Here is a 26,133-nt window from a genome sequence, read left to right on the forward strand (position 1 = left end):
GGGAACTATGTATGCAGATTTCAGGTTCTGGGAATAAGAGCTGTAAAATTTCTCTGACCTCTGTCTGAGCCATTTGTGGGCATCAGAGTGGTTTCTTGATAGGCTTTATATTTTGCAGCTATAATCTTTGAAGTCAAACGTGTGGAACTGCATGACCCTTCTGCTCTTTTCTGTGTTTGGGTTATGAGAGACCACTTCCAGAGCCAGAAACAAGCAGCAGCTAAGACACAGATGCTTCTTTCCAGTTTGGCTAGTTCTTCCCAGACCTTAGCTGATGTCTCTGCACTTAGCTTGGCAGAAGTAAGTATATTGGAGTATTGCATGAACTTCTGTCTGTTTAGGACAAGGTTTATGAACAAATATGAGTGCAACCAATGTGCCAGGTGGGTTTTCTTTTTCTGGGGGGATGTTTAACAGTCTGGAATGAGAACATTAAGCTTAAGCTTGGATCCTGTGTAGCTTTTCCACTGGCAGAACAATTTTTGTGGAGTGTGACTTTCCCCTTCCACCATAGCCCAAAATGCCCCCACAAATTTCCCATTTTCCAGGAGCAGTGTTTCAGGGAGCCTTTTGAGCTATAGCAGGAAGGGAGAGGTGGAAGGTCACACAATGCATAGGGAGACATGGTTCTCTCTGTGGAAATACTCTGTTGGATCCATGTTCAGACTATAACTGCAGAATATATAAATTGGGACAATGACATCCACATCTTTGTAACTTAATTTTCAATGTGGCTCCAGTTCTGTAGTTATTAATGTATTATAATCTCACTTAAAGTTTGTAGTGTGTGTCTGATTTTTCCTTTCTGCTGCAGTTGATCAAAAAAACTTCCTTATTTGAGAAGTCAAGACGAATTGAAGAGTTAGAAAGGCTGAGGGCTTGCGAGGGAGAGTATGGAAAGAACTATGAAACACTTAATCTCATCGGCAGAGGAGCATTTGGTTTTGTTTGGACAGCCAGATGCAAAAAGGATCACAAGGAGGTGAAAGCAATTTTTTGTCTCAGTTGACCAGAATCAGTAAATATTAGTCCTTTTATTTGTTCAGATAAATTATTTTTATTGTATCTGATGAATTTTATTTATTTATTTATTTATTTGATTTGATTTGATTTATATTCTGCCCTCCCCGCCGAAGCAGGCTCAGGGCGGCTCACAACATAAAATCCCACAAAAAATTAAATTAATAAGTATTAAAATTACACATTCGATAATAAAATAGATGTACAATGATTAAAACAGTTAAAACAGAAAAACAGAATATTGAATTGGTGCTATTCTGGTGGCTACGGCCTTCTTCCACTTCTCTTAAGTACCGGTGCCAAGTCAATTGAATGCCAGCCGGAAGAGGACAGTCTTGTAGGCCTTGCGGAACTGCACAAGGTTCCACAAGGCCCTCACTTCATCTGGCAGGGGGCTACGATTGAGAAGGCCCTGTCTCTAGTTGATTTCAATCAGGCCTCCTTCGGCCCGGGGATTACTAATAGATTTTGTGATCCTGATCTAAGTACTCTCTGGGGAACATGTGGGGAGAGACGGTCCCTAAGGTAGGCAGGTCCTAGGCCACATAGGGCTTTAAAGGTAATAACCAGCACCTTGTAATGTATCCGGTATGCTATTGGCAGCCAGTGCAGTTCCCGTAGTCCCGGCTGAATGTGCTCCCACCTGGGAAGCCCCAATAACAGCCGGGTAGCTGCGTTCTGCACTAGCTGCAACTTCCAGGTTCAGCACAAGGGCAGCCCCATGTAGAGGGCATTACAGTAGTCCAGCGTCGAGGTGACCGTTGCATGGATCACTGTTGCCAGGTTGCCGTGCTCCAGGAAGGGGACCAACTGCCTTGCCCGCAAAGATGGAAAAACGTGGATTTAGCAGTGGCTGCTATCTGGGCTTCCATTGTCAAAGTAAGCTCCAGTAGGACCCACAAGCTCTTGACCAAACGCCGGTAGGGGGATTTCCCTTCCCGGACCACCACGACTCAAGCAAAGGACCTCTGTCTTCGCTGGATTGAGCTTCCATCTACTCAGCCTAAGCCATCCAGCCATGGCTTTTAGCGCCAGGCCCAAATTTTTTGGGACACAGTCAGGCCGTCCGTCCATCAGTAGATAGAGCTGGGTGTCATTAGCATACTCGTGACAACCCAACCCATACCTCCGAGCGATCTGGGCAAGGGGGTGCATGTAGATGTTGAACAACATCGGGGAGAGCACCGCCCCCTGAGGCACCCTGCAGTCAAGCGCGTGTCTCCGGAACACTTCACCCTCAATTGCCACCCTTTGTCCCTGACCATCAAGGAAAGAGGAAAGCCATTGCAAGGCCAACCCCTGAATCCCTGCGTCGGCGAGATGGCGGGTCAACAACCGATGGTCGACTGTATCGAACGCTGCCAATAGGTCCAACAACATCAGTACCGCCGAGCCACCTCGATCCAGATGCTGCTGGAGGTCATCCACTAGGGTGGCCAGCACTGTCTCCGTCCTGTGACCTGGGCGGAAGCCAAACTGGTGAGAGTCTAGGATGGAAATGTCATCCAGAAAGCTCTGTAACTGTAGCGCTACTGCTCTCTCAATAATTTTACCCAAAAAGGGTAAATTCGAGACCGGCCGGTGATGTGCCAATTCGGCCGGGTCTAATGTCAATGTTTTCAGGAGAGGGTGGACCACAGCCTCTTTAAGAGGTGTTGGAAAATGCCCTTCGCAAGGGATCTATTTACGATATCCCATATAGGATATCTGAGCTCCCTCTGGCAAGCTTTAATTAGCCAGGAGGGGCAAGGGTCCAGATCACGTAGGGCGTACAGTAGAGAGGATCCTGTCAACTTCCTCTAGGCTGAGTGTATCGAAGCAATCCAGAACAGGACCAGAAGACAGGCACAGGGCCTCGAGTTCACATACTGTTTCCACTGTGGTGGGGAGGTTGTGGCGGAGCAATGAGATCTTATCTGCAAAAAAATTCACAAAAGCTTCACAGCCGATCTCCAATTTCCTAGAATTTGGCCTGCCTTGTGGCAGTGTTGTAAGGGTCCGAATTGAACATATGACGCTGCCTTATACTGTATCAGATCCTTGGTCCATCAAAGTATTGTCTTCTCAGACTGGCAGTGGCTCTCCAGGGGCTCAAGCTGAGGTTTTTCACACCTATTTGCCTAGACCCTTTTTTGGAGATGCCAGGGATTGAACCTGGGACCTTCTGCTTCCCAAGCAGATGCTCTACCACTGAGCCATCGTCCCTCACAATTGTGTTAAACAATTGTGCCGGGAGCGAAACTGCAGACGCAAAGTAAGTTTTCTTTGTGGCTTTGACTGCCATTTCTTAGAACCTCATAAACTCTATAAGATGTTCTAGTCGCTTCATCTCGAGTACGCCGCCATTGCCTCTCTATCCGTCTGAGTCCTCATTTCATTTGCCGCAACTCCAGGTTGTACCATGGTGCTAGCTTAGAGTGAGGGCGCCGAGGTGCGATCCCATCAATGGCTCTGGAGAGTCTGTCATGCCAAGACTCAGTCAGGTTATCCAGGGAATCGCCAGGGGGGCAGGAATCTCATGGAGCCATTTGGAACCGTTCTGGGTCCATTTGGTTCTGCGGGCGAGCTAAAATATGCTCACCGTCTAAATGGGCTTGGGGTGGGATATCCACACGAACCTTGAGGGCATAGTGGTCTGAAGAGAGTATTGACTCTTGAAAGCATATACCCCCAGAATCTTGTCGGTCTTTAAGATGTTACTAAACTCGAATCTAGCTGTTATCCAGTATTCTCAACTTTCTTCACATCAGTTCAGATAGGCATATGCAGAGAATAGATTTTTTTAAAAAATCAAAAATAAGTCTCCTGGCAGTGATTTGTAAATTGTGTACTGTTTCAGAGTTTAGTTCTTCAAAATGTATTAACACTTGTTAAAGCACTAGCTGATCTTTTCCACAGCATTTTCTGGTTTGTTTAGTTTATAAAACATACACCATGCGTAGCAAACATTTTAAAGCAGCTCACAATAGCAATTAATAGCAATAAAATATCAAAAAACCATGATTAAAACAGCTATAAAACTACATAAAATCACCATTAATTTAAAAATCAGCAACACAAGAGACAACATAAAAGTTATTTATAACAAAAACAAACATGGGCAGGGCTTTTTTTTTGTAGAAAAGGAACTCATTTGCATATTAGGCCATGCCCCCGACACCAAGCCAGCCAGAACTACGTTCCTGTGCATTCCTGCTAAAAAAAAGTCCTGAACACGGACATAACTAGCACTGTCAAATATGTATTTTAAACCTATTTTAAATGGAACAGCTCAGATTTTAATGTCAATGGTTTTAAAAGAAGTATGTTGCTTACAGTGCAGTCAGTAGAGCCACGTTCTTATAAATCTATTAAAGTCAGTGGGCTTAGAAGAGTGTAACTCTATTTAAGATGGCACTGTTCCCTTCCCCCACCCCACTTTTGTTTCCTTCCTTGGATTTGTATCTATTTGCTTGTCTTATTCCCAGGCTGTTGTGAAGTTCATTTGGAAGGAGAAGGTGTTGGATAACTGCTGGGTAAATGATCCTGAGCTGGGGAGAGTTACTCAAGAAATTGCAATTCTGGCAAAGCTGCAGCACCCCAGTATTATTAAGGTATAGCTCATTCAGCATGCAAACAGACAGCTATTAAGATATAGCATATTGATTTAATGTTATATAATAGAAATATTAAGGGAAAACTCAGTTTTTGCCATTGTTATGGTCTAGGGATTTGTCAGAAATGAACCCCACTTGATTTAATGTGTCCTGCACAAATGTTTGCCTAACATTTGCCTGGAAAATCTCAATGAATAGTACCAAGGAGCTTATAGAACAGTTCCTAAGTCCCTTCAGGACTGACTATAGTAGTTTTACTAAAATGTAAGACTAGTTAAGAGAATGAAAGGCTATGGTCATTTCTTCTTTTTAAAGCAGTGTTGTATATATTTTGTGAAGGTTTTTTTTTTTTTTTTGAGAATTAATGTTTTTGTCACCAGTTGCTAGATGTATTTGAGAACCAGCAGTTCTTTCAACTAGTGATGGAGAAGCATGGGCCAGGTCTAGATCTTTTCACTTTCATTGATAACCAGCCCAGTATGGATGAACCTTTGGCAAGTTTCATATTCAGACAGGTAAGACTTGACCAGGGTTCCCTCTAAGCTGAGTTAGTGTGAGTTAGCTCACAGTTTTTTAGCATCTGGCTCACACATTTTTGTCTTAGCTCAGGAAAAGGCCCCAGAGCAGACTAATTTATGCTGTAGCTCACAATGCCAGTAGCTCACAAAGTAGAATTTTTGCTCACAAAACTCCACAGCTTAGAGGTAGTATTGGACCTGACCAAAGTGAACAAAGAAATGAGTGTGCAGTGGGTTAGTTGATAAAGTTAGAAGAGAAAGTTGGCTGATTAAATAAAATACAAATGGGGCATCCACAAGCACTTTGAGGGGGACATCTCATCCTATCCCCCACTACATGCTCTTGTTTTCCTGAAAACCTCCATATCCTCTTCTCTTTTCCTGCGCCTGTCTCTCCTTCCCACCCACCAGCCAAGCTACCTTTATTCGCCCCACCTTCAGCTTTCTCTCCCTTTGGCACTTTTACATGGGGAAACCATGGTCCAGTAATACAGTGCCAACCACTGGGCCAGGTCCAGTTGGAAGGACCCAGTATCCCCCATACATTTCTTCTTTCCTCCTTCCTGGCAGTCCTTATATTTTAATCTTTCACTGCTTCCTTCTCTCCTTCCCACCACCAACCAACCTATTTTATCTATACCCCATCTTCAGCAATATTTACTTAATTTATACCCTGCCATTCTTCATAAAAGGAGCAAGTAATGGGCCCTGGGTGAGTCATCAGGGTAGTAGGTAGTTGTCTACTGCTTGCTGCTAGTGCGAGGAGTCCTGCTTCAATGGCTAAAACTGCCTGGGAAAGAGCCCAGCCCCTTCCCCCTGCCTTTTACTGACAGAAGCTAAGGCTTGGACTTTGGCAATACTGTTGTGGATACTTAGTAAAAACTACACAATAGCCCCTGGCATCTCCTTGCTTAAAACATACAGGCTCTGTTTATATTATGTATTTGTTTTTAGATTTCAGATTTTTCTGCAAACCTGGGGTTTATCTTAGATGTTTAGAAAGAGCTGCCTTGTCTGTTCATGGCTGCAGTCTCCAGTTATAAGTATCTACAAATTTTGCCATGTTGAGAATTTGATATATTGATTTTCTTTCACTTGAAAGCCTGAAAGAGGTTAGCTAGCGAATTCTTATGATTTCACTTTTATGACCAAAGTTTACAATATAAAAAGTACTTCAGATATTTTTACAAAGTATTTGTTACAGATGGAGATAGATTGCCTCTCAATAATAGATATTTTTGCCTCCTTGAAATGAATGACTACTTTTGTACACACACCTCATTTGAGTAGGGATGGGCAGAAGGTAGATCACAGTCCACCCACAGCCCACTGGCTAATCTATAATATAATAAAACCTGTTTCTTCTTGGCAAAACTGAGCAACCTGATTGGTTGGGGCTGAATGGGACTGTGGTGCATCAAACTTTAGCCCGTCAAACTATCAATCAAGAGTACTTGTGTGCCATTGGTTGAGTTCGCTCTTCTCTCCCACCTGAGTGACAGTTGCTAGCCAGCAAAGCTGATTCTGTCAGTAAAAGGCAACCAACCTTAGTTCTGGCAGTTACTGGCTCTCTGTACTCTCCCATTGGCTGAGCCCTTTCTCTTCTCTTTACAGAGAAGAGAAAGAAACCCTTCCCTTGATTGGCTGAAGACTCTTCCCTGTCTCAGAATTACAACTGTTCTCCAGATGGCAGAGATCAGCTCTCCTTGAGGTGGGGGGGAAGTGAATGCCTTCACTTGGGTGGGTGGGAAGACAGCAAGGGGAGCACTTGCCTAGAGCCTCTTTCTAGAGCCCATTGTATTTTTCTCTTCAATGGGCCTTATTCCTAGTTTATCATAAACCACTTGGAATCTCCTTGTTGCTGGAGTTCTTCCAAAGTATGCTGAAATGGATCTGGTTTGATTTAGTAATATAAATGTGAAGACCCAGAGAAATTTGAGGGGGGCAGGATCTTGTTACCTCGGGGGTATAATAACCATCAAAAACAGAATAGTCAGCCAGAGAAAGTTTTTTTGTGGTCTTCAACTCGTCTTTGTAGTTCACACTGTAAAAGTCACTGTCATACCTTGCAAAGCTGAAGATCCTCATTCCTTCAGTTAAAGAAGCCTGTCCAAAGACAAAATTCCAAGAGTCTTTTGGATAAAGGTCTATCATTGTTATTCCCACAATGCAAAAAGCATCCTTTGGCTTTTTTTTTCTTTAAGTATTTCAAGAGGTGCCTGCATGAATCTGTATATATATATCTGTGTATATTCATTGACTCGAAAAGCACATTTTGTATGCAAAACTGGCTCTGGCCCCAAGATTCTTGCAGTTAGGCCATTATAAAAGACTTGACAGTAATCCTTCAGCCAACTCATGTAGACATTTGTACTAACTCTAGAATCTCCAAAAGAACCAATGAGTTGGATATAAATGTGACTCTTCAGGGGGGATGGTATGTTTCTGCAAGGTCATGATGAAACTGCAAAATCTTGGTTGGGTTCTGGGTGAGAGGAGATCCAATCTGAATCAGAACGTAGTGTGATAGGCTTAAAAAGAAGGCTGTCCAGTCGAAATGCTTCATTTAGCAAAAGCTGCTTAGGTTCAAACTTGTCATAAAGCCTCATAAGCTGTGTATCCTTGTAGATAAGGGCTATCTTCAGGACCTCCTCAGAATGTTTAATTACTTTCATCAGTACAGCCTCCGCCTTTTCACTGTATTTCTGCCTGTCTCTGGCTGGAGTTCCGCGTGGCCTGCTCGCTGCGCTACTCAATTGGCAGGTTCAAACAGCAAGCAAAAATGGGGGGGCTTTTTTCCTACAAGCTTTCTCCCTCCCCCCTTTTTTTCTGATGGAAATTTGGAGAACAAAAAAAAAAACCTTCTGTGAAATGTGATTTCTTTGAAATTAGCAAAAATGCTTTTAAAGATAAGTCAGGTGGGTAGCCATGTTTGTCTGAAGCAATAGAACAAAGTTTGAGTCCAGTGGCAAATTTAAGACCAACAAAGTTTAATTCTAGGTATAAGTTTTTGTGTGTGTGCACACTTCAGATACATTGAAACAGTTTTCCTTGAGCCTTACATATAGGTAGAGAGAGGGTGGGGTGGAGTTAATTGCCAGGAAGGGCTAGTCAGGATGTATAAGTAACTGGGCAATAAATATAGCTGAGATTAGATTAAAGCAGTTGGTAGACCTATGAATGGCAGCAAATTAGCATACAAATACAAGAGTTAACAAAACAGTATTTGAGTTTTCTGCATTGTGCAGGGGGTTGGACTAGATGACACTGGAGGTCCATTCCAACTCTATGATTCTTTGAGATGTGAGAACTGAATTTGACTCCAGTGGCACCTCCAAGACCAATTAAGTTCAATTCTGGGCATAAGCAAGTTATTACAACATTCAGGACAATGGAACCCTCAGGGTTTAACAGAGATATTGAGTTCTTATCTTGCTAAGCATGCTAAATCACTCAGTTCTCACTTATACTCAGAATATATCTAATGGGCAGATACATCCTTAACTGTGGAATGCTGAGAGTAATTATCTGAGTCCCTTCCATTACACTCCATCTCCTCTCAAGCACAGAGGTGATCTTACAGCAGCATCTTCTTTGAAGTGGAGTGATTTAGAAGTTAGGCAAAATCTCCAATTTTGGCATTTTTATTTCCTTATTTCCCCTGCCCCAGAATTAAACCCAAACAAAACAGTAGCTATATAAATTTAGATTGTTATTCCTGTTTAATCCTTGAATCTGTTAAACGTCTTCATTATGCTGTATGCTAATTTACTGCTCACCCTCTACCTATATGTATGGATTGGTAATTTCCATGTCATTGTATGTGAAGAAGTGTGCGTGCACATGAAAGCTTATACCTTGAATAAAACCTTGTTGGTCTTAAAAGTACCGCTGGACTCAAACTGCTGCTTCAGATGAACACGGCTACCCACCTGAATCTGCTGTTGATTTGTTGGTTAATTCTGGCTGCAATCCTGAAAACAATTTCCTGGAAGTAAGCCGCACTGAATAAAAGTAGACTTGTTTTTGAATAGAAGACCTGCTTAGGATTGTTTCCTCTGTTTCCTCCAGGCTGGTGCTGCCCATTGCCCAAATGTGGGAACTGAAGCCTTAAACAGCCCAGTTCTCCAACTCTGTCCTGGACTGTGTTCTATGATGACTTCTGTGTTTCATTACCTTGAATTAAACCAGCACATCCAGAAATCCCTCTCGTGTACCCATTTATGGTACCCTGGGGTCAAACAACATGTTATATTGGTGATTTGTCATCAGGATTTTCCTAGTTTTTAAAAAATGGCATTCAAACAAACCTTTTGCATGTCAAGCTGTGGGCAAAACCCCTTATTTTCCCTATGTCTGTGGTAAAACTGGATTAACTATGAATATGCAAGATGAATTCTTTTTTATTTTAAGGAATCAGGTGTTTCTGGAGTGATGTGCTAAATTTAATTATAGCATTGTAGAATGAATCATGCAGGGAAAAACTGACAACATTTTTCTGTGACATTTAAATCTTAGTCTGTGAAGCGGGGAGGTAGATGAGCAGCTGCATGTTGTATTGGCATGGGTGGAGGAAGAAAGTGGGTGAAGGGGTGGTTTTGAGAGGAAGAGGTATACCTAATTATTAGTTGTTAAGTGTTTAGAAATCGTGGGGGGGGTCTTAAAGCTGCCTTGCAAATACAGTATCAGAAGAATACTGCTACAGCTGCCCTTCACTTCTATGACCTAGCACTTCTAGGCCTTAGGAAACTACAGCTACAAGTTCCATGCAAATGGCAGCAGGGAGCTGTTTTTTTATACAGAAACAGATCTGGTCATGTTCCAATCTGTCAATGTTGCAGTCTGTTTATGGCCAGGCTCTCACAATCTAAAGAGAGACAGTGGTGGTGGCTGCCATGTGTGCGTCCTACCATTGTATGATATTAAGCATGAGAGTAAAAAAAATAATAATCTGGAGATTTTCTCCATCCTCAAGTTTGCAGAAAAATCTGTCTTGTGTAAATGTGGCTCTGATCTGTGGATTTAGGTATCTGCAGATGGGGACACTGTTAAGAAATAGCTCTATAGATAGTCCTAGGTAAATTGAGAAGATACTTCAACACTCACTGTCTTTTGTCTTTGTACATGACAGTAAACAAAACCAAACATTATGATGCTATTTCTTCCTATATCTTGAATAAATCTAGGTCTTCTAATAACATCCCAAACAGTATTCACCTTTTAATGTAATACCTATTGGCAGATGCTCAGTTTGCACCATAAAAATCTTTGGATATGAATTTTAAGTCTAATGCAGTGGACTGTTAAATTCCTGACAGGTTGGCATAATAGTGACAGTTATCCACAGAAAGTCAGATTTGCCTAGATTTGCCTACATTTTAAGATGGTACAAATTTCTTTGTATTTTGCCCAATGACTGTAGGAGTAGGAAATTCAGTGCTTCAAAGATTCTGTATACCCCGCTTAAATAAATGCCGTTTTTGAGCCAAAAGCCAGGAATAAAAATGTTTTTTCATGTTATAATTAAAAGTGACATATATTGTCTGTAGTGGTACACATTCTAATCCTTGGTCATGTTTGTTTCTTAGCTGGTGTCTGCAGTGGTCTATCTACACTGCATGAATATTCTACATAGGGATATCAAGGATGAGAACATCATAATTGCTGAAGATTTCACTATTAAGCTGATAGACTTTGGCTCTTCTGCCTACTTAGAACCGGACAAGGTGTTCTACACATTTTGTGGGACTATTGAGTATTGTTCCCCAGAAGTGCTGTCAGGCAATCCGTATGTATTACTTTAATTTCTCTGACCTGCAGGCCCTCTTCCACCCTGCCTTCTAAGGTTTTCCCAACACTTGGAGAGGCTTTTCTTTCTCTCTTGGGTAACCACTGCCTCCACCTGACCTTTGTAAATAATTACCTTCTGGGAGGGTCAGGACTCCCAGCTTCCCTTCCAAGTTCTGAGGCCTTGCCTCTGGGATTGATTTTGCACTCACCCTATGCTGCTCTCACGTTCACCTTCTCAGCGTGGCGTCCTTCAAATTTCCCACTATCTGCCCTTGGGCTTCAGCAAAGATCAGTGTTTAAGTGCAGCAAATAGAAACCACTAAAAACCAGTTTCTGTTTGCTGTGCTTAAATGCCGATCTTTGCTGAAGCCCTGGGGCAGATAGTGGAAAATTGGAAGGATGCTGCGCTGAGAAGACGAACGTGAGAGCGGCGTAGGGTGAGTGTGTAATCAGTCTGGGTCTTCTGCTGCCCAGCACCTGGTCACTGGGGACAGCCTTGTGCAGCCCTGGAGGAATAGCTGCTTGACAAGTGCCTGCATCCCTCCTGGTCCTTCTTTTAAAATAGCATGTTCAAAACAGTGGAAGTCTATGTGGTACAATCCTAAATCCTAATGGTAATCCATTAGGTAATCCATTAGGATTGTGGTAATCCTAAATAAATAAATAAATAAATAAATACAAAGAACCACGATCAGCATCCAAAGTTATACAGTATTTATAAAAGAGAAAATGTTCACAAGCATACTTTTAGCACAGTCTCAGACTGAGCAAGAGATTCCAGAGAAATAGGTAAAATGTAATTCCTCTGTCCCTGTCCCTCTCTATATACATGCCCTATCAGATGTTAAAATATAGGGGAGACTTCCGGTTTCGGCGACCCAAGTTAGAGAGCGACTCGGATTGGCTGGTCCAGAGCCGCTCTCTAATTGGGCAGTTGAGGGGTCTTCCTTGCGGAGAGACCCGAGTCTGAGACCCAGGAAGGCAGACAGCTTGAGTCAAGGGTTGGAATCGTCAGCGGCGGCTGTCCCCCGAGCCCGACTCGCTGCGAGCCTCACTGCTGGACCTCCTCTTCTTCCATCAAGCCTTTCTGCATGATATGATCAGACTACACTACTTCTGTGAAGATTGTAAGTTTTTCCTTCCTTTTCATGCTTAACTTCTGAAGAAAAATTTGTGAAATCTTGGGACTGGAGAGTTAAAAGTCAAGTGGAGCACGGACGGAGGTAAAGGCAAAGAGAAAGGGGGGGAATACCTAGGTCTCTCCTTTTCTTTTTTGAGGCTTCAAAAAGTTCCTGCCTAACTTGATGACTTTTCTAGTGTTGTCCTGAAAAATATGATTGACTCACACCAATTTCTAACGACAAAAAAGACTTGATGGCTGAATTGAACTGATTTGTTCTGAATTCTTTTGGGAAGGAAGATCTTGCTGTTGGAAAGCTGCTTGCAAGCATATGTGGATGAGAAGAACAGTTGCTGTAAGAATTCTCTGTTAAGACTGTTAAGCCAATGAATGTTCTAAAGAATTGACTCTTAATGGACAGATACAGCGTTGTATAAACCTTTGTGACTCTTAAAGATATAAAAAAGGAGTTTGATGGCTATGTTGAAGGGAAATATCCTGAACAAGCACCTGTGGGTCCTGAATATTTATTTAGGGTCACACTGGGTTGGTGCAGTGGATTACAAAATGCAGCTATATTGTTTACTGTTGGAAGAATAGCTGTATGGTTTTTTTTTGTGGACTGTAAATTTTTTAATGGTAGATATGGTTACCAGTATTTTTTTTTACTTTAACTCATTAATGGATTATAAAAAGTTGGTTGGTTGAAGGTGATTTCTGTATTTTTATCTGCAATTTTGGTTTTCCCCTTTTCTTCTTGTTTGTTTACTGCATGTGGCTTTACCTGGAGAATTTTAAACATATGGTTGGAATATTTTTTCTTTTTACTTTTCTTCATTTATTTTTCTCCATTTATTTTCTCTCCTTGTGGGTCCCCCCCCCCTTTATCTTGGGTTTTCCTGGGTTGTCTCATTTTTTATTCTGGTTATTTTTAATTTTTGCTCTTACCTATGGATTATATAAATGGGGCATTCAGCCCTGGATTACAATTTATAGTTTGAAACAACTGGATGAACTTGTTAAGACTTGGACTCCACTGAACTACTTATTTTGAGAAAAGCATTACAGTGAACTATTCCTGTGAGTTGAATTGTTTACGCTAGGTGATACTAAAGATTGTTGTGGTAAAAAGGTTTTGTTTTATATAAGGCTTATCGTTGTTTGGGGCCTGTTAAATTGTTGATAGAAGTAAGAAGGTTGTATTTTCAAACGAACTATTATCTTTGCATAATATTGATACTATTTGTTAGATACTAGCTCAACTAATATAACTAGGAACATTGTGTTCCAAAACAGGTTACTGAAAAAGGGTAATACACAAAATTTGTGGCTGTAAGTGCAAATATACTAATAAGGATGGAAAATAAAGCTGCCATTGGCTTTAAAGAGGTACCAAGGAAAAAAGAGAACCAAGAAGGTAAACCACCAACCCCTTCACCCAGTTCTTCATCTGGTTTAGGGAAGTTTACACCTGCAGCTATGCAGGGGGATATGAAAGAAATGCAAAATACTCTACTAACTGCCATAGCACAGCTGACTGGTAAAGTAGATAATATAGGAGAGCAGATGTCAGAAATTAAACAAGAACTTCAAGAAAATAGAAAACAAACAGCAGAGACCAATAAAGCTTTAAAGGTTCTAGACACACAGGTGACAGATAATACACAAAAAGTGGAACAACTGGAAAAGGAACAGAAAGCATATGATAGTAGACTTCTACAATTAGAGATAGATAGAGCAGCCTATATGCTGAGGTTTCAAAATGTACCAAAAGAAAAAGATGAAGATCTACAGAAAATACTAAGTGAAGCCCTGGCAGAAATTTTACAAGTGATATTTGACAAGATGGAGGAAGAGTTTGATCAAGTTAAGCGAGTCCCATCAAGTTTTACGAGGCGGAATAAACTACCTAGTGAAATCCATTTGAAACTCACAAGAAAGAAGACTAGAGACAACTCACAAGAAAGAAGACTAGAGACAATATTCTGAAGCAAGCAAGAGATAAACTAGTGATGATAGCAGGAAATATGGTAAAAATTTTGAGAGAGATACCATGGCCAGTTAGACAAAGGAGAAAAGACTATCAAACTTTGACAGACTTTCTGAGAGAAAGAGAAATACCTTACACAAGGCTAATGCTAGAAGGCCTACTCTTTATCTATGAAGAGAACAGATACAGGATAAATTCCATTTTTAAAGCCCAAAATTTTTTGGAGAAAGCTGAGAAAAAAGAGGGGAAGAAAAAGGAGGAGGATGAAGAGGAAGAAGAAGTCTCAGATGAAGAGGATTTAAGTGGAGTAAGGAAATACCCAACAAGATTGCAGACCAAAAAAGATAAAAAAGATAGTGATAAGAAAAACTCATAATGGCATCAATCATTTCTATTAATGTGAATGGACTTAATTCTCCCATAAAAAGGAGGAAGACCTTTAAATATTTAGCAAAACTGGAAATGGATATAATTTGCTTTCAAGAAACTCATATTTTGGCAAAAGATCAACATTTTCTGAAAAATAAGAAACTTGGCAATTTGTTTACAGCAACAGATACAAATAAAAAGAAAAGGGGACTGGCAATATATATTAAGGACAAATTCAACCCACAGCTACAGTATGCTTCAGAAGATGGAAGAATTTTGCTAGTGGAAGTTATGGTGGATAACAAAAAAATCTTATTGGCAAACATTTATGCTCCGAATGATCACCCAAGAAAAATTCTTTCAAGAGCTACACCTTAGGTTATCAAATTTGGACTATGCAGAATACTGTCTAATAGTAGACTTCAACACAGTTCCTGATAGACAATTGGACAAAAAAGTACACAAACACATTAAAGCTAAAGGTTTTCAACGACCAGCAAGTTTTTGGAAGCTTGTAGAAAAATTAGAGTTAGTTGATGCATGGAGAACAAGGTACCCAAATTCGAAAGATTTTACGTATTACTCTGCTAGCCACCAATCGTGGTCAAGAATTGATATGTGTTGGCTGTCAACAGACCTGGTTAAAGATTTAGCTGAGACAGAAATTCAACCAAGAGTTATATCAGATCATAGTCCTGAAATGATAAAACTCAAAGGCACTCAACTGAGAAGAACTTGGAGGTTAAATACTTCTATTCTAAAAGATAAAAACTTTCTTAAAGAAACCAAGGTAGAAATGGAATCTTTCTTCAAACAGAATATAACTCAAGATGTAAAGATGCAAGTGGTCTGGGATACTGCATATTTTAGGGGGCTTGCAATCAGATATAGCGCCAAGAAAAAGAAAGAAAAAACTGAAAACTTCAAAAAACTAATGTCACAAGCAGGAGAAGCTGAAAAGAATTTAAAAACATAACCTACAAAACAGGAGTTTCAAAATAAAGTTTAAAAAATACATCACCTTAATCTACTGCTGATAGAGGAAACGGAGAAAAAATTAAGATTTGCTAGACAGAATTTCTTTGAACATGCTAATAAGCCTAAAAGGTGGTTGGCCTATAGACTGAGAAAAGAGAATGCCAAAAGAACAGTACCGGTATTGAAAGATGAAAATAACAAAGAGAAATTTCAAAGACAGCAGATACGTCAAATTGTGGAACAATTTTACAAAAGACTATATGAAGACAAACAAGTCCAAAAGGAAGACTTAGAAGAATATATTAAACAAAACAATCTTAATAAATTCACAGAAGAACAACAGAAAATTTTAAATGAACCAATAACAATAAGGGAAGTGGGAGATGCAATGGCATCACAAAAGAATGGTAAAGCACCAGGTCCAGATGGCTTACCTGCAGAGTTCTATAAAGTTTATGAGGATTCTTTGCTGTTACCATTTAAATGTCTTATTGAAAGGATTCAAGAGGAAGCTCAAATACCAGCTTCATGGCAAGAAGCTACAATATCTTTATTTCCAAAAGAGGGTGCAGATTTGAAAGACATAAAATTTTTTTGGCCAATTTCTCTTTTAAATGTGGATTACAAATGTTTTGCTGCAATATTGGCACAACGCTTAAAGAAGGTCTTACAGATCATAATACATCAAGACCAGGCAGGATTTCTTCCTAGAAGATATTTGAAAGACAATGTTAGAACAGTATGTAACATATTGGAATACTATGAGAACCATCCAGAGAAACAATTGGCATTAATCTGTCTAGATGCAGAGAAGGCCTTTGACAATGTCCGTTGGCAATTTATGTTGCAACAATTGAAGGGAATTGAATGTGGTGAGAACTTTTTGAGAACAATACTCCTTGTAAAGAGCAAAGGTGATGGTGAATGGTGAACTAACAGAAGCAATTGCTATTCAAAAGGGTACAAGACAAGGTTGTCCACTGTCACCACTTTTTATTTTGTGGTTAGAGATACTGAATAACCAAATAAGAGAAGATGTAAGTATTAAGGCAGTGGTGATTAAGGGTGAACAATACAAATTGAGAACCTTTGCGGATGATCTGTTTTTTATATTAGAACAACCAATAGATTCAATTGACTGTTTGATAAATAAGATTAACCAATTTGACCATTGGGCAGAACTGAAGATTAATTACTATAAAACAAAATTCCTGACGAAGAATATGACGACAGAACAAATTCAACTTCTCCAACGTAAATCAGGATTCTCTTCTGAGAAAAGAATTAAATACTTAGGTGAATACATCACAAATAAGTGCAGCAGCCTAAAAATGGACAATTACGATAAACTGTTTAAAGAAATTAAAAAAGACTTGGGAAAATGGCAAGGTTTGCATTTATCCTTAATGGGAAGAATAGCCTCAGTAAAAATGAACATTTTGCCAAGACTGTTATTTCTATTTCAAACTATTCCAATACTTCTAACTAGTGTATTTTTTCAAGAACTGAATAAGATGGTCTCTGACTACATTTTGCGAGGTAAAAAACCAAGAATTAAGCTAAAGATATTGCAAGATTCTAAATTGAGAGCAGGCTTGGGCCTCCCAGATTGGCAATTGTACTACAGAGCTTCAGTGCTTTCTTGGGTAAGAGACTGGGCGTTATTGAATGACAGAAGACAGTTGTTGTTAGAGGGTCATGATCTTAATTTGGGCGGGCATGTGTATTTATGGTATCAAAGATTAGAAGGGCACTCTTATTTCAAGAATAATTGATTCTGGAAATCTCTGTATCATACATGGTCATGGCTAAAACTGAGAATTTATCAGAAAATTCCAAGATAGGTGTCCCCAGTGGAAGCATTTACACCTTCAAACCTTATGAAACCTAACCAGAGTTATAGATATGAAGAACTGTTGAAAAATGATAACCAACTGAAAACCAGGGAAGAGTTAGAAAATATGGACATTAAAATGAGTTGGTGGTTGAGAACACAAGTTGAATCCAGATATGCCAAAGACAAGACAACTGACTTCAATATAGAACAATATCCATTTGATAAAATCTTTTTGGGTCCTCAAGAAAAACTGATTTCCAAACTATATTCATATTTATTACAGATGAAGATGGAAGACGAGATTGTAAAAGATTGTATGATTCAATGGGCTAAGAATCTGGGACGTAATATTATGCTAAAAGCATGGGAGATATTATGGAAATTCAATATCAAACTAAGTCAGTAACCTTTAAAGAAAATCTGTATAAGATGTTTTATAGATGGTACATAACTGCAGAAATGGTGTAAGATGTATACTAACATGACTAACAAATGTTGGAAATGTACTAAACATGTTGGGATCTGTGAGGTGGTGAAAGACTCTTGGAAGATGGTCCATAAACTATTACAGAAAATTCTGAAGACACAGATTCAATTTAAACCACAACTATTTTTATTGAACATATATCCTAATAACTATTCCAAAGAGATGAGACATTTGTTGGTGCATATTAATACAGCAGCTAGAATTCTTTTGGCACAGAGATGGACGCTTCAGGAGATCCCCACAAGATTGGACTTGGTGGGGAAAGTTCTGGAAAAGGCTGAGTTGGACTATTTATCCCAGTTGATGGCTGGGAAATATAAGAAAGAAGCAAGAAAATACTGGGTGAAATTATATGTTTGGCTAGACGTTCAAGACTTCTAAGATTCTTTGGTGTGAACTTCTATCTCCTTTCCCTGTATTTTGTATAATAGCATCATTTACATTGGAAATGTAAGCTCAAATAGACATTTTAATAAGAAAACTTACAATCACTAAAATATACTATTTAGATGCTGATGATTTAATGTAAAGCGATAACAATATGTGTTAATATCAGTACCTTAAGAAAGCATATTACATGCGGATTAGATTATTATTGTACGAATATCTGAAACTCTATTTCTCTATTTCCCTTTTACCCATCCCCTTTAATTTTCTGAAAACTAATAAAAATTTTCAGTGGAAAAAAAGATGTTAAAATATAGGACAGCCTTCTTAGCTTAGAAGGTTTTACATCTCTAGAGAGCTCCATTACCTTGCAGCTTCCTCCAACTGTCTAGGCTAGAACATGGTAATTGCTGCCACCTCCATACCTCAGTTAAGAGGATATTCAGAGAGGTGGCTCTGGGATTCCAAGGTCTCCTATCCAAGTTCTTGCCAGAGTTAACCCGGCTTAGCTTCTGAGATCTGATGAGATCAGACTTGGCAGGGCTATCCAGGCTGTGTATTTTTAAAATATGTGTCATCTTTTTGTTCTGCATTCCTGTTTTGCTTGACTTTCGTACAAATATAATTAGTCTTGCTTCTTGAACTACATATTCCACTGTAGGTATCTAGGTCCAGAACTGGAGATGTGGTCTCTTGGAATCACCCTTTATACATTAGTATTTGGAGAAAATCCTTTTTGTGAGCTGGAAGAAACCATGGAGGCTATCTTAAAACCTCCCTTCAGTGTGTCGGCAGGTAAGCATTTCACTAATGCATTCAAGGAGTCAGAAGAGAGAAAAAATAGGCCTGCAGCTGGGTTTTCTGGGCCTGTTTATAAGGTGAGCCCATTGGGAGCATGCGCCCCATCTGGAGTGTCCAAATAAACATATGTCCAGTTTTCTTCTTTTGTATTTTGAGTGGCCTGCTGCCACTTGGTGGTGAAGGATCTGTAGTGCCATGACTGTCAATAAGTGTTTACACTCTTGAGCCATCTAGAAGTGGAAACACGTCCTGTGGGTTCTCTTTTCCTTTCATCTAAGACCTCCAGATGAGCCTGGATATAACAGGCAGAAAGGCATGCTGTGACTGACTTGGGCCTTCTCTTGTAGACCTGTTGGAAGGGAATCAACAGATTCTTGTTTCTAATCCTAGTGCTCATTTACTTTGCTCTGAAGCAGCTGCTGTGACTCAGATCCTGGCCTCCCCAAGTTATAGTCGGGATATAAAACATTTTTATAAAAATTATAATTATTCCATTTTCTGGTTTGGGCTTTTCTGCCCGGTATGGTTTGTTTAAAATTGTATACAGTAGCTGTTCATTTTGACTATGCGGCATCTGTTCAGTGTGCCTTGTGATGAACCTTTTTTTAAAAAGAAAAAGGTTTTAAAAAGATAAATGCACTGGGAAGAATCAATACACACAGATGTATTGTTCTTGGCTTTAGAACACATGAAAGGAAGAGATCCCGTAATAGCTGAGTGTTCTGAGCCATGTGTCTTAGTTAAACAAAGCGGGGTATATTGGGAGTTTCTTTATGCACGTTTGCACAGATTATGGCTGATGTATCAGTAGTTAGATGTAAATTCTGGTTTAATCTCAGGAATGTGAATGTCGGATCCTGATGTAATCTTGTATTTATTCTTTTCCTGGATACTAAGTTACTTGGGAAGCTCTGAAAATGTATTTGTTGAAACAAAGGTTTAAAAGGTGGTTGTTCCCTTCTGTTTGACCACCTCTTCAAATATTGTAATAGGTTTAATACTAATTTATTTAGATAGATTTATTTGGATACCTGAAACTACCCAGGAATTCCTGACTTGAGTAAGCTTAACAGAAATGTTAATGGACAGTGGCCAGGTCTTCCATAGCTAGACCTCAGATCAAATCCAGACAACAGCAACACTGCCTATCTTAAGCATGATGCTGTATCTCTCTCAGTAGGTAGACAACTCCATAGATTCTGTCACAGATAGGAGCAGTTTATCCCACTGACTGGTGGCTATTGAAAACAGTTTGATGGGTTTATGTCTTGGAGTTGTCTTTTGTTATTCACATCAGGATTCTTGTATTTTCCAGTTATTTTGTATTTCTTGTATTTTCCTTGTATTTCCAAATGCTTTTTTAAAAAAAAAATCTGAGGATGTTAGTGGCTGTTAGTCAAAACTAAAATGATACAAGAAGTACCATCACAAGAGAGATTTTGCAAGGTCTAGGTGAACAGGCTGGAGCAACAAGATTGTGTACTGTGTAGAAGGAGGTGTGTGTGCTACTTCAATAAGCTAAGCATCACTTGATGTCTGTTTCAGTATAATAATGTGTAGTGGGATAGTCAACTGATCAGCTGAGCTCCCAGAGTCTGTATCAGAGGAAATGAGGCCTACATCCCAGGTAGTGGTTCTCATACATGCAGTGGGAATATTCCCCAGTAGGCTTTTTTTGTGTCTTTGTCGAATAGGAAATGGTTACAAGTCTTCAAAAGTTCCAGAATAAGCAGTAAAGCCCTTCAGTACCTTGGAAGCACTGTGGATGGAAGGGTGTTCTATGTAATCAAGTTTTACCTTGATATTCAGGACATTAGGAACAGACATTAGGAATTTTTAAAATTATTTCTTTGTTATTTATAGTCTACCTTTCTTACTGAGACTCAAGGTAGTTTATTACAGTGCAATTCAAATACAGTCAACAGGATGAATGAATGAATGAGCATCCAAGAAATGAACATAATTGAATCTTAATTTCCCTCTTTTGGCCGTGGAGATTTTTTTTTCTGAGCCAAAGAGCATGGCATTGATAAAGCTATGCCAATTGCCAGTCTGGGCAGCTTCCTGTCTCAAAGTTCATCTGGACTCAGCACAGCTCTATCTCTGTACTTGAAAACTGAGAAGGGCATTATAAAGAGTTTGATTATGGTGACAATGGCAAAATGCAGTAGGATCTTCTTCGTGGTCTCTGTGCATCACACTGATGGGATTAGGCGCCAGTGCCGATCACGATCGGTAAACTTAAAAGCCATGGATTTCTGTGCCGACATCCCACTGCGCATGCCCACTGAGACAGGAGCGGACATCCAGCCAGTTTTCTTCTGACCAGCGCTCAGATCAGTTGATCATTGCTTCGCTACGGTCGGTGAACTTTTCTATCCTTTAAAAAAAATCTGTTAGTTTATCGTTCAGTTATATCTGGTTTATATCTTGTTTCTGGGACTATATTTAATTTTCTGGGAATGCGGGGTACGTCAGAACTTTCCCGCCTTTTCTCCCCTCCCCCCCCCACTTCCCCCCAGACTATTCGTATGGAAAGACGCTGGGGCTTCTTTAAAAGGTGTTCCAAGTGTGGCAGTAAGATCGCCCCACCAGACCGGCCACACATTGTGCCTACTATGCCTCGGGGAGCTCCACAGAACTGATTCCTGTACGCACTGTGCGAAGTTTTCCAGGCAAACTAAGAAAAATAGAGCTGCCCACCTCGCTGTGGCCCTAATGGAACAGGCACTCTCCGCACAAGATGTCTTTGTCGACTCCGACAGACCAGGTTGATCAACTGCTCACATCCACCGAACCATCGACCTCGAAGACGGTCGATACCGATTGCCCCCTTTCCGACCGCCCTGGCAAACGAATGGGCTCGGCTGCTAGGTCAGAGTCCTCTACACCTGCAAAAAGGCATAAGGAGGATAAGGGATTGCACTCGGAGAAGAAGAAGCAGGCGAAAAAAGCGGATAAGCCGAAACAGAGCAAACCCGTTTCTCCAGCCTCTCCGACCTCACCATCGGACCCAACGGCACTGATCGTCCTTCCTCTGAAGCTCTTCGCTTCACCGAGTCATCGGCTAAGCCCTTCGATTCTCACCTCGATGTCCACCCAGCTCGTGATCTCCTGCGACTCCGATCGCGATATAGAGCTGGCACAGCGTTCCAGTACCGAAGGGAGCCCATCCGACCCGATTTGCACGGTATCTGAGACCTCTTGATCCCGAAGTCTGCCTCCTCGAGGTCGACTGCAGGAACCGCGAAGGGATCAAGCTTCACGAAGTCGCTCCTCCAAATACAGAGCGGGCGATCGTTCTCCATCTCGCTGCATGCCTCCACAGATCCCTTGGGATCAGTGTCAATGGCAATACTTATATGGGGCATACCCGATGCAATAATCTTTTCCTTGGTTTCCTCCGCGCCAGATGGATTGGGACCAGTACTCGGAAGCCTCTTGCCGATCTTGAACCTTGTACAGACCGCCCAAGTGAGTTCCGTCGGCGTCCTTAGCTAAGCCACCCAACGCCGAACCGATCCGACATCATCAAAATTCTGCACAAGAAGGTGCTATGGAACGGACAACGGTCACAGCAGCGGACCCAGTTTCGTCACCGACACCGCTCCTGTCGGAGCGCTCTGACTCTCCCGAGGTTTCCTCTAGATCCATTGAAGGATCGACCCCGGAGAACCATGAAGCTTCTTCATCACCGGAAAACGTTCCCCACCCCAGAAGATAGCAGAGGAGCAACCTATTTCGCCCTCAGAGGACTTAAAATCTCACGGAGACCTCATCAAACGCATGGCTCAATCTCTCTCCCTACCTACAGTCCACCCACAACCAGTAATTACAGACACTGTCTTTGACATAGTTCAAATGGACACTTCCACAGCAGTAGCCTTAACATTGACTACTGTTACGCTTCACACCGCCAAATCCTCTTGGGAGAAACCAGCGTCTACACCCATTTCATCATGTAGACTAGATCACATGTATCGGATCCAGGAATCTACTGCAGACTTCCTTTTCACCCACCCCAAACCGAACTCTGTGGTGGTGTCATCATCATCCAAGGTGAAGAAGACACACACTTCCCTGCCAGATAAGAAAGGAAAGAAACTAGACAACCTGGGAAGGTGTCTTTACTCTGCTGGTTCCCTGGGTGTTAAAATTGCTAATTACTCCGCATGCATGGGGCGTTATCAATATGCCCTCTGGGATCAAATCTCCAACATCTTGCCTAGCCTTCCAGAACAAAGCAGGACGACAATCAAAAAGATACAAAAAGAAGGGATGACACTGGTCAAGCAACAACTCAATTTGGCTAAACATTCGGGCGACATCTGTGTTAAGACCCTGACCACAGCCATTACTCTGAGAAGATACTCTTGGCTGTGCTCTACTGCCTTACAACAGGACACACAGGCCTATATAGAGGACTTACCATTCGACGGCAATGGTCTCTTTAGTTCCAATACCAATTTCGTTTTGCAAGAGATGGATAAAAGTATTCGAACCTCCAGGAACCTGGGAGTTCCCACCTCTTCACGTTCCCCAAATAAACGTTCCTGGCCCAAACCATGGAATAATAAACCTTATTCTAAACCTCTTATGGATCAGCCTTGGCATTCAAAAACGACAGCATTGTTTTCCAAACCACCGTATACCTCCAAATCCAAATATTCTCCCACACCTTCCCAGTCATCACGTCAGAAGGGGCTTAGACAGCCCAAACAGGGCCTTTGACTGCCTTTTTCTCTTCCTCTTTCCCCACCCTTCTTTTTTGGACCATACCCGCCTTTTCCCTTTTCTACAAGCATGGTCCAAAATAACTTCAGACCAATGGGTCCTATCCATAATCCAGCTGGGTTATGTGATCGAATTCCATCAAGATCCTCCTACTCCGGTCTTCGTCTCCACCAATCCTTCAAACACACTATGGGAGGAAGTTCAATCACTTCTCAAACAAGCCATACAACAGGTTCCCTCAAACCAAAAGGGACTCGGCTTTTACTCATGCTACTTCACGGTCCCAAAACGGGACGGAGGTCTTCGGCCAATCATGGACCTTCGAGCCCTAAATCTGTTTATCACCTACCACAAATTCAGAATGACCTCTCTACCCAACATCCTTCCTCTTCTCAATCAAGGAGATTGGATGGCCACTCTGGATTTACAAGACGCTTCTATATCACCATTCACCCTTCTCACAGGAAGTACTTAAGGTTTACCATCGGGACAGCTCATTACCAATACCGATCTTACCCTTCAGTCTCTCCACAGCACCCAGGGTTTTCACGAAAACTATGGTGGTCATCGCAGCCCATTTGAGACTACAGGGCATTATGCTGTTCCCGTACATAGACGATTGGCTTCTTGTCGTGGAATCCAAGCCTCGACTCTTGCATCACATTACCATCACACTTTCTCTTCTCCAGCAGCAAGGACTGCGTGTCAACCAAAAGAAGTCTCATCTACGACCCTCCCAGTGGGTACAGTTCATAGGAGCCTTAATAGACACCCTCACTTGCAGGGCTTTCCTACCACCGAAGCGGGCGGACAACATCGTGGCTCTGGTGCAGGCTTTTCTATGCAGTCCCACTGTCACAGCTCGTCAGATTCAGCGTCTCCTTGGCCTCATGGCCGCTACCACTTCAGTCCTGGTCTTTGCCAGACTCCATATGAGGATCCTGCAATTATGGTTCCTCAGACACTTCAAACGCAATCTCGACTCTCTGTCGCGTCGGATGACCATCCCTCCGGAAGTTCTATCCTCCCTCACCTGGTGGCAACAACGGCATCATCTGTTAGAGGGAGCACCCTTTCACAAACCATCCCCTTCAGTCACAATAACTTCCGATGCGTCCCTGTGGGGTTGGGGAGCACACATGAACGGCCTCTGTGTGGGGGACAAGAGGCCTGAACACCACGTGCGTCATCACATAAACTTTTTAGAACTATTGGCGATTCACCATGCCATCCATTCCTTTTATCCACTCCTCATGGACAAAACGGTGGCCATTATGACAGACAACACGACTGCAATGTCCTACATAAACAGACAGGGAGGCACAGTTTCGCGCAAACTATGTGTACTAGCTCTGAACTTATGGGAGACTTGCAGAACAATGGGTGCATCGCTGATAGCGACGCATCTTCCGGGGGACCAGAATGCTTGTGCAGATTTCCTCAGTTGAGGGGGAGCCTCCCTCCACGAATGGGAACTAAACTGGGAATTCCTACAACCCTTCTTCCTAGCTTGGGGAACCCCAGAAGTAGATGTGTTTGCCATGCACAGCAACAGGAAATGCAAACTTTTCTGCTGCAGGGGAGGGGTGGACCCCCGGTCCCTGGGGGACGGTCTCCTCATTCCGTGGCATCAGCGTCATGTGTACCTTTTTCCTCCGATCCCTTTGGTTACCAAAGTGGTGCAGAAGATATCGAGGGAGCGGCCTGTGGGAATCCTTGTCACCCCTTGGTGGCCCAGGCACCACTGGTTCTCCCCGGTCCTTCGTCTGTCCAGGGGGATTTTCCACCAATTTCCTCAGGTCTCGAATCTTCTTCTCACACATCAGGGTTGAGTGGTGCATCACGATGTGCCTCATCTGAAATTAACAGCATGGCGCCTGCAGTGACCCAATTATCAGACAGGGCTCAACATATCATCATGAACAGCAGGAAACCGTCCACACGCAAGTCGTATGCTTGCAAGTGGTCGAAATTTGTTCAGTTTTCTTCTGCTCTTTCCCTAGACCCGCTTGCTGCGGGTTTACCCACTATATTTGATTTTCTTCTTTCCCTTTTGGATAAGGGATTATCAACTTCATCGCTAAGAGTCTACCTGGCGGCCATCTCTGCCAACCACTCACAGATTAATGGACATTCTGTCTTCACCCATTCGGATACAAAGAGATTTCTCAAGGGCCTCTCTAGATTGTATCCTCCTACAAGATAGCCAACCCTGGCTTGGGACCTCTCTCTGGTCTTTCACGCACTCTCTGGGAAGCCTTTCAAGCCGATGGCTACCTGTTGGCGTGGAAAACGGCCTTCTTGGTGGCAATTACGTCCGCACGGAGAGTGGGTGAGCTAGCAGCACTTAGATGTGACGCTCCTTACTTGTGTTTCACTAAGGAAGGGGTCTTGCTTCGTCCGGACATTACCTTCCTGCCCAAGGTGATTTCCTCTTTTTACTTGAATTCTGAAATTTACCTGCCGGCCTACTTCCCTAATCCAGCTACGGAGTCTGAACGGAGAC

The 26,133-nt window shown here is 41.7% G+C and overlaps 1 protein-coding gene and 1 pseudogene across 1 annotated transcript in view; one reads left to right on the top strand and one right to left on the bottom strand.

Moving 5' to 3' along the window:
- PASK (PAS domain containing serine/threonine kinase) overlaps window positions 1-26,133 on the top strand; it is a 47,788-nt gene that overhangs the window by 13,877 nt on the left and 7,778 nt on the right. Inside the window, exons 10-15 of the mRNA XM_060242097.1 lie at window positions 119-300; window positions 815-982; window positions 4,488-4,613; window positions 4,997-5,131; window positions 10,723-10,922; window positions 18,754-18,887. Coding sequence (XP_060098080.1) covers window positions 119-300; window positions 815-982; window positions 4,488-4,613; window positions 4,997-5,131; window positions 10,723-10,922; window positions 18,754-18,887 — 945 coding nt within the window. The remainder of the gene's footprint in view (window positions 1-118; window positions 301-814; window positions 983-4,487; window positions 4,614-4,996; window positions 5,132-10,722; window positions 10,923-18,753; window positions 18,888-26,133) is intronic.
- On the bottom strand, window positions 6,968-7,809 carry LOC132573439 (archaemetzincin-2-like; annotated as a pseudogene).

Source organism: Heteronotia binoei, chromosome 6, assembly GCF_032191835.1.
Source record: "Heteronotia binoei isolate CCM8104 ecotype False Entrance Well chromosome 6, APGP_CSIRO_Hbin_v1, whole genome shotgun sequence".
NCBI classification, from domain to species: domain Eukaryota; kingdom Metazoa; phylum Chordata; class Lepidosauria; order Squamata; family Gekkonidae; genus Heteronotia; species Heteronotia binoei.